This window comes from Anabas testudineus, chromosome 18, assembly GCF_900324465.2.
Source record: "Anabas testudineus chromosome 18, fAnaTes1.2, whole genome shotgun sequence".
NCBI classification, from domain to species: domain Eukaryota; kingdom Metazoa; phylum Chordata; class Actinopteri; order Anabantiformes; family Anabantidae; genus Anabas; species Anabas testudineus.
Genome location: NC_046627.1, coordinates 30,764,435 through 30,780,057, shown reverse-complemented (window position 1 = coordinate 30,780,057; position 15,623 = coordinate 30,764,435). Strand labels below are relative to the sequence as shown.

The following is a 15,623-nucleotide window of genomic DNA, read 5'->3' as shown; positions in this document are numbered from 1 at the left end:
ATACTTAAATTAATTTAATTAGTAATATTTACAGAACAGAAAGACCCAACAAACTGTGGAGAGGATATAACATGATTCAAAGAAATACATTTGAAATATATTCTGATCTCATACTTGATGCCAATAATATCCTGAAACACATTCAATGTGTATTTAAGAAGAAGCAGGCTATATTATGACACAAACCCCTCAAATTACAATCCCCTTATGATAATAAACAAGTCGAATTGAAACGAAAAGTGACAGAGAAGTACTCAGATTCATCACCACAGAGCCAAAGTGAATCTAAAAACTGAAGCTCTGCCAGACAACTGAGAGAAAAGATCTCAAGGATTGTACACTATCTATAAGCTTCTGTCTCTTCGTCAGGGCTTAGTGAGTAGAAAAAAAACCCTCAAAAAACATTTCAACCAATTGAAATCCACTATTTATACCAACAATTCCTGACAACATTTCTTTCCTTTTTATAAAACCATATTAGTTTTACATTACACAAAATAATTGTATTTTACAACAATATTCAATATTACTTTAGACAGTAAAATAGGTTTTGGTTGAGGTAACAACATCATGGTGTTTTTACAAAGTAAGAAAAAAAAAACATTAAAAAAAAAAGAAAAATCAGTTTTACCCTAAAAACCAGCTGACCAACACGTTAAATGTTGCTGTCACTTATTCCCTGTCTATATTGGTTTACCTCCAAACCTCTTCAGTGAGACTAACTTTTCATCAAGAAGATCAAAGACATTTTGAAGTATCAATATGGTAGACCCTGTATTAATTCAACTCTCGGTCAACATATGAATCAGGTTGTCGTCAAAGTCAGCTTTGTGATTTGACATACACTCCCCTTCAAAGGTTTTGGAATATTGAGGCCAGTTTCTTTATTTTTGCTGCAGACTGGTTGATGTCAAATATTTAATATGAGATCATCTTTTGTTTGAACCCACTCATTTTCCACTTGAGTGAAAGTATTGGAACAGATAGACTTAAAATAGACTAAAGTGAATAAGACTTAATATTTAGTTGCAAATCCTTTGCTCGCAATAACGGCAATGCCCGTGACCCATTGACCACCAAAACTTTAGAATTTTTCTTTTTTTATGCTTTTACAGGCTTTCACTGCAGCCTCTTTTAGTTGTTGTTTGTTCTGGGTGGTTACCCCCTTCATTCTCCTCTTTAGCAGATAAAATGCATGCTCTATTTTGCTTTGCTGCTGCCATCATGTGTTACATCATCAATGAAGATTACTGAGCCTGTCCCAGATAATGCCCTGCAAGCCCAAGTCATTACATTACTTTCACTGTTTCACAGATGAGCTTCTATTGTTGGGATCACGAGCCGATTCTTTAAACTTTACTTTAGACATTACATCACTTTGGAAAATGTTAATCTTTGTCTCATCAGTCCATAAAACTTTGTGTCAGAATTTTTGAGGCTCATTTCTGTAATTTTTGACAGGAGGCAAGTCTGGCCTTCGTAATTCTGCTTGCATTTTCTGGTGTAGCCTCTGTGCTTTTCTTCATGAAGTCTTTTGCAAACCATAGATTGTGATAACTTGATTCCTGCACTCTAGAGGTTGTTGTTGATGTCACTAACAGTTGTTTTAGGGTCTTTCCTTACAGCTATCACAATGTTTCTGTCGTCAACTGCTGTTGTCTTCCTTAGTCTACCCCTACCCGTTCAACATTTATACCAGTGGTTTCTTTCTTCCTCAAGAGATTCCAAATTGTTGTACTGGATATGGCCAGTGTGCAATAGCTCTGATTGAATTTCCATATTCTCTCAGTTTCACAATTGCTTGTTTTTCGCCAATAGACAGCTCTCTGGAGTCTGAACAGGCAAAACCCAAATTTTGAAACTAAGCTGTTTGAATCAACAATGTAAATGGACACATCTGGGCAACAAAATACAACTGTCAGTCACATGTTCCAACACTTCACACAAATAATAGGTGGGTTCAAACAAAAGGTGCTATTTAAGTATTGTATTGTATCTAGATGTAAACACCTGGAAATAAAAGCTATTTGTCTTTTGAAGTCAAACCAAATGTCTTCAGTCTACAGCAAAACTAAATAAGCTGGCCTCACTGTTCCAGGACTTTTGGAGGACAGTGTACTTGTATCTGGTTTATTCTTTCAAGGCACCACAAATGATGGTGAACATATGCTTTGGCAATGCCTGTTAACCAATTAATAGAATTACATTTGTGTGGAAGATCTTAAAAGATTATGAGCAGGATATACCTGTAAATACGACGCTTGTACACCGTTTTTGAGGTGTCTCTTAACTTTTTAATATGTTGATAAGAGTAACCTTGGTTTTCACAAGAAAAGAGAGTGACGAGAGAAGTTTAAACCCTGTCTCCTGGTTGGAAAGCCCAATTTAACCCAACATTTGACATCTGTTCTGATCAACTCCAAGACGAGATGAAGATGAGTGAACTGTGAGTCAGACCACAAGTGATCAGTAAAGTTCAGTAAACCACAGCGCTCTCCTAAGTTGGCCTTATTTGTGCTGTGTCAAAACATTAAACTTCTTGCTGCAATCTTGACGTGTCAAGTCTGCCTCAAGAGTAATGTCACTGGTGTTACTAAGGCCACAAATGTTTTCATAAACTCAACAGAGAACATCATTCCTAAAATAATCAGGTAATGTACTAAGGATACAATGATACCAATATTTGATCTTAGGAAATTTTAGTAACAAAGGGATGACATGTTTACCAGCAGTTCTTTAAAGTTAGATTGGGAAATCTGTACCCTGGTGTAGGGGATAAAAACTGATTCCCTCAATACAGTGCACAGGCAAGCTGCTCTTTTCTAACCAATGTAGTTAACTGAGGAATGCATGCAGTTACCACCAAGTTGATCCAACTTCAAAATGGCACCAGGGTCAAACTGGACAGTAACAGTATGGCTCACTGAAGAGGAGAAGGTGGGTATCATAAGAGTCAAGGCACAAATCGGAAGGTGACCTGATGCACTTCACAAAATGATTTATTTCACCTCATTCAAAATTGAATTAGTTATACAATGTGTACAATGTATCATCTAGATGCACTGTTGCTTCCAACCTGCTAGGAACTGTGTGAGTGAAGATGTGTTAGAGATGAGTCTGTGCTGCCCTGTGAGTCTTTTTGACTCAAATCCCACTTTCACCACAAAGGCCATGAGATAATATACATTAGGTATCCATGGCTAAATTCTGTCACCTGTGCCTATAATGATAACTTAAAGTAGGGACTTTGACTTGAAAAATCAAGAAAATGTGCAGTTTATAATTTGTCAAAATAAGACAGAACCTTATGTGTGTTTGGCCAAGGTCAGGAGAAGTCATACCTCTCTGATCTATCAGACAGGTTATGTACTGATGGTTATACTACATGTTAAAGAATGCAGAATAAAGAAAATGCAGAAAACGAGAAATGTAACATAAGATTCATTGAAGTAGGATGGGTCATCATAACTGTCAATTTAGAGTGGAAAAAGTCCTGGTGGAACAAGCTGCTTTTTTGGGGGACTTCAACAAATCAGGCAAGGGATCTTTAAAATGGTCTGCCAAGAGTAATGATTTTGGTACTTACAAACCCAGCCTTGAAGAGGCAGCGTAAAGACAAAACAACTTGAGCAAATGCTGAATTTGATTACTTGTTTGTATATACAGATCCACTGGCAAGAACTCACTGGAAGAACTTCTAAGATACAGTAACAACACATCAATTGTGACGGTGGTGTCTATACAATATAAGAGCCAGAAGGACTTGATCTACTGAGGTGATCCATGGAACCACCGAGTATTAGTTTATGCACAACAATACATTGGAAGGTTCCCCTCTGGAACTGAGCCACATCAGAAGATTGTAGAAGTCTTAGAACTTAATTGTTATTAGGATCACATTTTTAAATAGTTTCAGTGATGGACCCTACAGCTGGCACTGCCAAATTAGATCCCACTACAATCCAGCTCTTACAATACCCAGTAATCAATTCTCAGTAATTTATGTTGTGTACAATATTTCAGGTTTGAATTTTGTACCAGAGACGATGTTAGCAGCACGCTTACACCCAAGAGCAGTCTTGTCATCAACATGACCAATTGATACAGTAGATACATGCTAGCTACGACATTTCTGTCTGAGTTTCTGTCACCTGCTTTCTAAGAATTGAAGAATTTTGAGTTAGCAGCAAAATCCTCACAGGCCATTTATTTTGAAATTCATTTGTCATGTGAGAGATATCAGATCCTCAGATTTTCTGCCACACAGTTGGCAGACTGTTGTCCTTTTGTTATCCTTAGTCTGCACACTCCTGTGTGGACACCAGCTTCATGAAGACTATCAAAAGCATACACTGTTTGGACAGACTGGTTTTAATGTTAATGGTAAGTTTTATGGGATCCAATTTGAGTAATGAAACACCACAAAAAGTGGTTTGCATTTGCAAAAAGTTTTAAATTAATACTGGTATAAGAGGGGGGTGATACAAATCAAGGGAGCAACTAAAAATGATGACATCAGTTAAAGAAATGTCTAGTTATTTTGAACATGGTACCCTTAAATTTTAGAATATAATGAATAATTTTCATTTTTTCACACACGCATTTTATGAAATGTTTCCATTTTCTGGTAGAACTGATCTATCAAATTTGACACCTTTTTTCGCAGATTTTACCACCTATACTTTTTAACTTTAAAACCAAGCTTTAACCTCCAGCTGGGGCCTGAGGGAGCTGGAATACTTATCTCCAGCTATGTGTCAGAGACCAGCACCACTTCTTTTCCCAATACTATCGTGAGCACTGATTAACTCTAACCAAACTCCTCTAATTGACTAGAACTGTATTTGCTCTCAGTGCTGAAAATACTGCTTAGGTGAGCTGAGCTGACTGCAGTGTCAAACATACATGTGAACACACCATAGCAGTGCAGCAGTTAGGAAGAAGTGTAAAAAGTAGAAAGAAGTGTAAAAAGTAAGCTGTACAACATTTTGATTGGTTAGGAGAGGACACCAGCAATTGTTTAGTGAGACAAAGGCTGTATGTCACTTAACAGTATCTGTGATGAGCCAAACATCAATATTTTGGGCATACAGACAAATTAGCCATTATACTAGCAAATGTTCTGTCTCTGTTGTCAGTTTCATTGTGCCAGTGCCCAACTAGGCAATTTCCTTATGTTCTTCTTACACAGTTTGACAAAAGACTCTGAATTGGATTTCTGAGTCTGGGGAGACTAGTTATTCTTGGCCACTGTATAAATCTGCATTTGACGAGCAGCTTCTGTGAGTACCAAAGTAATACAGTAGGTATAAGTATATATTTGGATTTCAACAAAGAATGTAGAATTGTTCAGTGTTGACTTCTAACTTTCAACAGAATCCACAGTATACACTGATCAGCCACAACACTGAAACCACTTAAAGGTGAAGAACACTATATATCATTATAATGACACCTTGGGTGGTTTGGGCTATATTAGGCAGCAGGCAACAGTCAGTTCCTGTTGTTGATGTGTCAAAAGCAGGAAAATGGGTAAGTGTAAGGATCTGAGTGGATCTTACAAGGACCAAAATGTGACGGCTTAACAGCTGGGTCAGAGCATCTGCAAAACAGCTTGTGGGATCACATCATGTCCAAGGCTGTAGGGAACATAGAAGAGTCTGGTCTGTTCCCACAGAAGAGCTGCTGTAGCAAAGACTGCTGATGAATGTAATGTTGGCCTTGATCAACAGTTATCACAAGACATAATGCATCCCAGTTTGTTGATTTTGAGACTGCATAGCTACAGATCAGTCACATGTCCCCTGCTGGTTTTAATATTGTGCCTGATCGGTATATGTATGTGCTTCTGTAGGGATCTGATTAAAAAATAACACCCTCTATGTGTGTGTGTTCTGTCAAATCACAGTATAACATTGAGAAACAAGGAAATACATAACTTAAGCTCTGTTGTGCTGCACGTTTGATCACCATTACACAAATGCTCCTGTGTATTCAAGCCCTTGAACTGAAAGCCACTGAGTGGCTTTAAGGCTTCACTGTATGATGAATGGGTATAGAAAAGTTTTGTAACAAGGCTGTACTGTGACATATTGCATAAATTATTATCACCACTATGGTGTTAAGAGTTAAACATCAAATCTAAATCTTATTAGCATTCTTTGTTATGCACAGATAGGATTGCGCAATACTAATTAATTCCCTGCATGTGCGTCAGACTGACAGAAATCAGAGTGATGAGGACATAAGTGCAAGTAAAGAAGTGTATCAGAGAGAAAGTATTTTACCAGCCATCAGAAGGGAGTGTGTAGGTGTGTGTATTGCTGTGATGGTGTGGAGGAGGTGGAGGAGGTGTTGGGGGTGGAGCTGTTTGCCAGGCGGGAGGAAGGAGAGGAATCAGACAGTTGCAGCTCCTCCAGCTTCTTCAAGTACTCATCTCTAAGGGCCAACAGCTCTTTGTACCGCTGCTCCACTGGACTCTGTTGCTGGAACACACACACACACACACACACACACCTTTTAGTAATAGTTATTTGTGGAGTTCATCCTCCTCCATTTGTTTAAACACAGAAAGTTTAAATGGGTGGGAGATAATACATCATAAAAGGAAGATTTAAAAAATTTATTTATCACAACATTATGGTGGAAACAGTTGTTTGACAACTGACAGACAACAAAATGTTGCATAGTAAAATAGGCAGGTTAAATTCAATGTGAACAACTGAGGTGAGCATTGCCTCAGTGTATAAAAATCTGTGCATTATCTCCTACATTGGACGGTATAATTTTCTCATATTATTCTCAATCTAACGAAACACTTTCAAAGTGGTTCAAAAGTGTGCTTAGGCAAGCCACATACAGCGACAGAGGGTGCTAGGTTCTTTCTGAAATCCACAAATATCTCTCCCCAGCGTTGAGCTCCAAGTACTTTTGACCACAAGGTCACAATTCCAACCTATATACAGACTCGTTACCTTCAGAGATGAGAGCAATGTGGGTGCTGTCATCAGCAAATTTCAGGAGCTTCAGATTTGTGGCTTGAGGTGTAGAGAGAGAAGATTGGAGGGTAAAGAAAACACCCTTGTGGGGTTGTGACGTGGGAGGGAGCATTAAAGACCCAGGGTCGTTCCTGAGGGAGCTGGAGCCATGTGGCTGGAAATAGGTGCTAGCTAAGTGAGGGGTGTTGTGAAGTCTAAAACTTCTGTCTTTCAGATCGAATGCAGAACTGCCTTGCTGAACCCGTATTTTGCCTCCTGTCTCTTTCTGTCTTCTGGATGGAGGCTCTTATTATTTTTGATGATATTGTACTGTTGTAATGAATATTCCTAGTCAAATGGTTGTAATTAATGACAATATTACAAATTGAATGACACACATTGATGCGGGTAGGCTTCTAGGCTCTGGAGGGTGTGAGACCCAGGCCAACTGGCTATCTAGTAATCCAGCCCAGGACACAGTATGTTATAACACAAAACAGTCCTACCTGTTGTCGTATGCGTGGGTTCCAGCGGATGTAGTAGTTTACCCACAGCTCTAGATGACGCATGCTGGCAACGGGGTAAAGCACCCTGCCAGACTCAGGCGTGTAGAAAGGGTTTAAATACATGTCCATCTTACTGTTGACCAGAGACCAAAGAGACACTGTCTTTGACCTCACCTCCTGCAGCACAGACAGTTTAACTGTAAAACATCTGCAGGTAAAATACAGTAAGTCAAGGCAAGCTTCTGTGCATGCTGCAGGACAACTTACATGATGGTCACGTGCACTCTCACAGTTGTAGAGGAAAGTCCCAAAGCGACAGCTGTACAGTTGATCCAGCATTGTCAGCAGAAGCCGTTCATTAAACTCAAAGGCTGTAGGAAACTAAGAGGAGAGGATGATCAACCACATTAATTCTTTGTGCATTGCAATTTTCCTTGTAGCAAAAGTGTTGCTTTACATTTCAAATTCTTAACTGTGCAAACTGTTGCATTAACATACTGCCCGTCTAAAAAAAGTCACTACCTGGATTTAAGCAAATAAGTAAGATCCTACTGCAGCTGGCAACAAGTTATTAAACCTTGAGTGATGATGAAAAGAGTAGCTTCACATTTCCTAAACAACCATGTTGCATAACACATCCTGTGGAAAAGATGTTCATATTTTTAATAAGGGTCAAATTATTGGCATGCATCAAGCAAAGAAAACCTTTTAAGGAGATTGCTGAAACTACTAATATTAGATTAAAAAGGTCATCTTGTTGATAATACTGCAGCCTCATTCTGAACAATACTCAATACTATTGCTCCTCTGAAAAAGGAGCTAGTGAATCAGAGGAAGCTAGCTCCACTTCACAAATCTGTAACTTAAAGCAAACATCACGTAAGCTGGAAAGGAGGTGGCATTCCACTAATTTAGATTAATCTTGCCTAGCCTGGAAAGATAGTTTAATAATATATATAAAAAAGGCCTCCTTAAAGCTAGATCCACATATTACTACTCATTAATAGAGGCAAATAAAAACAACCCCAGGTTTCTTTTCAGCACTGTAGCCAGGCTGACAAAGAGTCATAGCTCTGTTGAGCCTAATATCCCCTTAACTCTTAGCAGCAATGATTTCATGAATTTCTTTACAAATAAAATCATAAGTATTAGAGAAAAAAATGATCAGATGCTCCCTGCATCCTCCCTGCAATGATCAGATCCTCCATGCATACGTCATGGATGGTCACAATATTTTATTACACAGACTGGAACATGTCTTTGGGAGCAAAGGAACAGCACTTGGCTGGTTTAAATTGTATATATCAGATAGATTCCAGTTTGTGCATGTTAATGATGAGTCTTCCATGCACACAAAAGTTAGCTACGGAGTTCCACATGGTTCTGTGCTTGGACCAATTCTTTTCACTCTACATATGTACAGTGGCAAGAAAAACTTAGTGTGAACCTTTTGGAATTTCATGGTTTTCTGCATTAATTTGTCATAAAATGTCCTCCAAGCTTCATCTAACTCACAACAATACAAAAACACAGTCTGCTTAAATGGTGCACAAACATTATATGTTTTCATGTTTTTATTGAACATAACATGTAAACATTCACAGTGCAGGGTGGAAAAACTATGTGAACCTGTTGGACTTAATAACTGGTTGACCCTTCTTTGGCACCAATAACCTCAACCAAACATTTCCTGTAGTTGCAGATCAGACCTGCACAACAATCTGGAGTAGTTTTGGACCACTCCTCAGCAAAACTGTTTCAGTGTAGCAATATTCTTGGGATGCCTGGTGTGAATCACTCTCTTAAGGTCATGCAACAGCATTTCAATCGGGTTGAGGCCAGGACTCTGACTGGGCCACTCCAGAAGGTGTATTTTGTTCTGTTGAAGCTATTCTTTTGTTGAATTACTTGTATGCTTTGGGTCGTTGTCCTGTTGCATAACCCATCCTCTGTGGAGCTTCAGTTGGTGGACAGATGGTCTTACATTTTCCTGCAAAATGTCTTGATAAACTCTGGAATTCATTTTTCCATCAATGACAATAATCCGTCCAAGCCCTGAGGCAGCAAAGCAACCCCAGACCATGATGCTCCCTCTGCCATGTTTTACAGTGGGGATGAGGTTTTGATGATGGTGTGCTGTGCGTTTTTTTCTCCACACATAGTGTTGTGTGTTTTTTCCAAACAATTCAACTTTCATCTGTCCACAGAATATTTTGCCAGTAGTGCTGTGGAACATCCAGGTGCTCTTTTGCAAACTTCAAACGTGCTGGCAGCCTGGTGGCTCAATGGGTAGATCACTAGCCTTAGATACAGAAGGTTTGGGGTTCAAAACCCCGTCACAGACACCAGGTGTGTCCTTGAGCAAGACACTCCACGCTAGCTCCCCGGGCGCTGTATGTAGCTGCCCACTGCTCCCCCCAGGGGAGGACCAATTTCATCTGTAACATGTAAATGTGACAAATAAAGGCTGTTTCTTAAATATTTTTTTTGGACAGCAATGGCTTCCTCCCATGTACCCCATTCTTGTTTGATGTTTTCCTTATTGTAGATGTGTGAACAAAAATGTTAGCATATGCCATGAGATTTCTGTAAGTCTTTAGATGACACTCCAGGATGCTTCTTTACCTCATTCAGCATTCTGCACTGTGCTCTTGCAGTCATCTTTACAGGACAACCACGCCTAGGGAGAGTAGCAACAGTGCTGCAACAGTACACCCAAAACTGGTGTGTGTTTTTAAAGGGCAGGACAGCTTTCAGCAACACATCCAATATCATCACACTGATTGGACTCAAGGTTGGCTCACTCCTGACTCCAATTAGCTCTTGAAGTCATTAGGCTAGGGGTTCACATATTTTTTCCACCCTGCACTGTGAATGTTTACATGTTATGTTCAATAAAAACATGAAAACATATAATGTTTGTGTACTATTATTTTCAGCACTGTGTTTTTGTATTATTGTGAGTTAGATGAAGATCAGAGCACATTTTATGACAAATTAATGCAGAAAACCATGAAATTCAAAAAGGTTCACAAAGTTTTTCTTTCCACTGTATGTCCCCCTTAAGAAATATTACTAGAAAACGTTATTAGGATAATACCCAGCTATATTTACCTATGAAACCAGAAGAAACTAATCAATTAAAACTTTAAGCATGCTTAAAAGACAAAGTCCTGGATGTCCTCCAATTTCCTTCTAAATTCAGACCAGACGGGGTTTATTTTGTATGGTCCTAAAAAGTCTATGTATTTGTTACTTTCAGACTGGGCTATTGTAATTTATTATTAATAGGATGTCCCAATAACTCCTTAAAAAGCCTCAAGTTAATCCAAAATGCTGCAGCCAGAGTTCTAACTGGAATTAGCAAGAGAGATCATATTTCTCCTACGACAGCTTCTCTCCATTGGCTCCCTGTTAAATCCAGAATTGAATTTAAAATTCTTCTCACACATAAAGCACTTCAAACTCCATCTTGTCTTAAAGACCTCATAGTTCCATATTTTTCCAGCAGAACTCTCCGTTACAGATTGCAGGTTTACTGTGGTCTCTAATGCCATTAACTTTGTGTCTTCTCTCTCCCGTAGTTGTGCTTCCTTCTCTCTGTCGCCCGCTCTCTCTGCACTTTTCTGCAGAGAGCTATACAGTTTGGAGCTGTATATCTCCAGAATCCAGCTGACCTGCCCAATGTTTTTGCTGCTTCTTGTTTTTGTTGCCTGCTGTTCTTATCTTTCTCCTCTTTCCACTCACCCCAACCGGTCGAGGCAGATGGCAGCCCACCATAAGCCTGGTTCTGCTGGATGTTTCTTCCTCTAAAAGGAGTTTTTCCCTCAAATGGGATTGTTGAGTTTTCTATGTAATTTTCTATACAATTGCACTCTGTGAGGTCTTAAACCTTACACTGTAAAGTGCCTTGAGATGACGTCTGTTGTGATTTGGCACTATACAAACAAAACTGAATTGAATAAAAAGTGGTATGATGAGTCCAGATTTACCCTCTTCAAGAGTGATGGCCGCATCAGGGTAAAAAGAGAGGCGGACAAAGCGATGCAACCAATATACTTAATGCCAACTGAACAAGCCTGTGGGGGCAGTGCTATTATCTAGGGTTGCTGCAGTTGGTCAGGTCTAGGTTCAGCAGCGGTATGTGCCCAAACAATGAGGTCAGCTGACTAGCTGAATATACTGAATGACCATGTTATTCCATCAATGGATTTTTTCTTCCCTAATGGCACGGGCATATTCCAAGATGCCAGGATTCATCTGGCTCAAATTGTGAAGAGTGGTTCAGAGAGCATGAAAAATCATTTTCACAAATGGATTGACCACCACACAGTCCGGATCTTAACCCCATTGAGAATCTTTGGGATGTGTTGGAGAAGACTTTGCGCAGCAGTCCAACTACCATCAATACAAGATCTTGCCAAGAAATGAATACAACTCTGGACGGGAATTAATGTTGAGACACTGCAGTAGTTTACTGAAACAATGCCAAAAGGAATGCGTGCTGTAATCAGCTAAAGGCGGTCCAACTTTTTTTTGGACAAGCAGTGTATGATGTACCAACATAAAGTATAATCCCAACTGAATTAGCATCTAATTGATGCCATTATATATTAAAGAAAAATCTTCAAACTATTAATAACACTTTGCTTCACCAGAAAACTATATAATTTGTTCACTGTTCACAGACGTTTCAATGATGTACCTCCTTTTTTTTTTATTAATAACCACAACCTTTGATCAAGTTGCTCTTTTGCACCTTGATCTGTTGGACACACATCAGTGAAATTGCAAATGAAGACCCAAAATTGACTTGTTGTTGGTCTTCTCCAGTTAAAAAGCTATATTCCCACCCAAGTGTCATGTGCCAAATTAGTCATGTTAAACATACCTGTTTAGTCATCTGCCAAACACAATCAATGAACTGAACAAAGATGGGTGATCTGTCCTGATCAGCATGGTTCTTGTCCCCATGACCTATCCTCTACACAGAGACACACACAGTGCACACACATACACAAAAACATCGGATCAACAGGATACTACTTTTATCAGTTGTATGTCTGAGTTATGTCTATGTCTGCGATAGTATTAAATATGGATTCATTTCAATGGTTAATTCTAAGCATGAATGCTGTAAAATTGTTACTCACTGAGGCAAACTTGTGCCCAAAGCTGATCCACTCCTTCTCAATCAGAACCTAAAAGAGGCACAAACATGTTTATTATATGCAGTTTTGTGTTCTGTCTTAAAAAAAAAAAAAAAAAAAGCTTTTTACCCCAAAACAATCTGTTGACTAACTAGTTCTGTAACTTAAGGTAAGCTCTACCTACAGCTGGTTTGCATTTAAAACTTTAAACATCTTTTTCATTGCTGCTGACCTGGAATCCTCGGAGTGTGCGGTAGTGACTGTCCAGCATCAACATGGCCAGAGATGTGAGCTGAGCAGTTCGGTCCCAGCCGTCACTGCAGTGAACCACCACCGAGTTTCCACTGGAAACCTTGTCTGCTACTTGGATAGCTCCTGACAACACCAGCTAGGCACAAGCAAAGTCTTTAAGCTTTTAGGGATGAGTACTATAGATAATGATGTAACACTTGATATGAAAATGAGATTGGATTAATGGATAGATTACTTATCATTTTATGTATACATATTTTCTTACCTTAATATGTTCTAGCCAGTGTGTGGACTCAAGACTGGATAGCCAATGTGATTCCTCCACATTGGGGTAGACAATGTCTTTGAGTTTTTTCAGAGATTCCCTCATGACGTGAATATTCTGAATGTCCAAGAAGATGAGCTCTGCATTTTGGTACTCATCACCCTCATATCCGCCTCCAGTGGCCTGGGAATTGAAAGATGTTAAGAGATAAAATGTAAATATAAATGTAAAGGTGAGACGTTGGTTACACTCAGCACTCTGCCATAAACTGCTTTCACACATGCACTGGAACCTTGAACTTCTCCAGATATTACCCGGATGAGCTGCAAGTGGGAACGTAAACGTCCATGTCATTCAGCTCGGAGATTACCTGGATTTATCCTGTGAGCCCCCTAGTCCAAAGTTGAACCCAGGTATGAATACAGCAGGTAAGGAGTGTTTACAGTGAGCAAGTGGGTATTTTCTTTCCACCAAGCCACTCAGCACAACACCAGAAAGTATAGGAGTTAAAAACCAGCTTTCTGATGTTGGATCGCACTTCCTTCCTTGAGGAAACCAGAGTTATATAACATGTTGTTTCTAATCATGTGACTTGTTTTACTGATTGCAAACAAAACAATTGATTCCTGCTATGTTGCAGCTTTAACACAATCCACACAGCAAGCACTACACCACTGCAAAACCAAAAGGACAATTTCCGCTCAGCATTTTAAAACTAACATATTACCTATCCAGTGGCGAGAAAAAGTATGTTTACCTTTTAGAATTTCATGGTTTTCTGCATTAATTTGTCATAAAATGTGGTCTGATCTTCATCTAAGCCTGGCCAGCTTCAAGTGATTGAGGGAAAGATGAATTCCCAAGTGTATCAAAAAATTCTTCAGAATAATGTGAGAATGCTTGTACGTCAGCTAAAACAAGAATGGCTTCAGAAAAACAAATTCTGCCTAAAAGGGATGCTATGGTGCTATCCATCTGCCCACATAATCTGTTACTTTCCACTTGACAGTACTGTTACTACTATTTCAGAGTTGCCTGTGCTCAGTGTTATAGATAAGATTGTGACAAACCCTGCTGTGTCTGTCAAACCAACCATCGATCCCCTGACAGTACTCTCTTTCTGTTCTGACCTTGTTGGCCACTGCGTTGACGTTGGGCCTAGCATCATATATGGTCAGCTTGATGGTTTCATTTGCCTCCCTGATCAGGTCCAGGTAGCGCTCATCATCCTTGTTCCTTTTACCAGACATACCAACAAGAGGCTGACTGCAGCGGACAATCACTGCCTGGTTTTCCCTGTGGATCCATGATAGAACCTAAGGCCAAAAACAGAAAAAGCATGTGCAGATATCAGTCACTACTTTTAGAGCTAGAGTCAAGTCAAGTTAAAGACTAAATAAAAGAACAATGCAAAAATACCTAACTGGGCACTAGAGCTTAAAGCACAAAGGGCATGTGACGTGAATTTCGTGTGACATATTTACATTAAAACAACATGTAAATTTCAGGCATTAGTCAGTTAAGATATTCACTGACCCATCTGGCTGGTTTCCACAGAACATCTCTGATGAAAAATTACTGTGTATCTTTCTATAAAAGCACTTTTTCACTAAGAAAGGGTTCTTGGGTTCATCTGAAGCAAAGTGAAGGAGATGGGTTTTGTTTTAATCACCATTTAAATGCCAGGTTTCTGTTAGGTAAAAAAAATTACTAATTTTAAAGTTTGATAAATAATTTCAGAACTTTTTCCACCTTTAATGTGACCTATAATATGTACAACTCAATAGAAAAACAAACAGAAAAATTCATGTTAAGTGTAGGAGTCAGTACACATAAGCAGTCATTTAAAATGTCTATAATTAACCCAAAATAATGTTCAGCTGTTCTAGTAAGCTTTTCCTGACATTTTCTTAGTCGCATCTTACAGCAAAAGCCATGGTCTATTGAGAGCTTCCAAAGAATCAGAGGGATCTCATTGTTAAAGGTTGTTAAAATAAGTCAGGAGAAAGGTATACAACATTTCCAAGGCATTAGATTCTGTGGAACACAGTGAAAACAGTCAGAAAATATGGTGGTCAGGGAGGCTGCCAAGAGGCCTACAGCAACATTAAATGGAGCTGCCAGAATTTCCGAATTACTGGCTGTGTAGTACATGTGACAAATAATCTCCCATATTCTTCATATATCTGTGCTATGGGGTAGCGTGGCAAGGCGGAGGCCTTTTCTTACCAAGAAAAACATCCAAGTCCAGCTACATTTAACTAAAACAAGAAGTCTCCCAAAAGCATGTGGGAAAATGTGTTACGGTCTGATGAAATCAAGGTTGAGCTTGATTCCAAGAGGTATGTTTGGGGCAAAAACGACTGCACATCACCAAAAGAACACCATACCCACACTGAAGTATGGCAGGTGGTGGCAGCATCATACTTGTGGACTGTTTAACTTGGACTGGGGCCATGATCAAGGGGTAGGG

The 15,623-nt window shown here is 39.2% G+C and overlaps 1 protein-coding gene across 1 annotated transcript in view; it reads right to left on the bottom strand.

Moving 5' to 3' along the window:
* The window catches only part of mtm1 (myotubularin 1), a 29,099-nt gene continuing 13,476 nt past the window's right edge, over positions 1 to 15,623 (bottom strand). Inside the window, exons 9-16 of the mRNA XM_026352620.2 lie at positions 14,281 to 14,466; positions 13,151 to 13,333; positions 12,866 to 13,021; positions 12,637 to 12,684; positions 12,375 to 12,467; positions 7,751 to 7,864; positions 7,484 to 7,660; positions 1 to 6,485 (exon numbers count right to left, since the gene is read on the bottom strand). Coding sequence (XP_026208405.1) covers positions 6,294 to 6,485; positions 7,484 to 7,660; positions 7,751 to 7,864; positions 12,375 to 12,467; positions 12,637 to 12,684; positions 12,866 to 13,021; positions 13,151 to 13,333; positions 14,281 to 14,466 — 1,149 coding nt within the window. The 3' untranslated portion in view covers positions 1 to 6,293. The remainder of the gene's footprint in view (positions 6,486 to 7,483; positions 7,661 to 7,750; positions 7,865 to 12,374; positions 12,468 to 12,636; positions 12,685 to 12,865; positions 13,022 to 13,150; positions 13,334 to 14,280; positions 14,467 to 15,623) is intronic.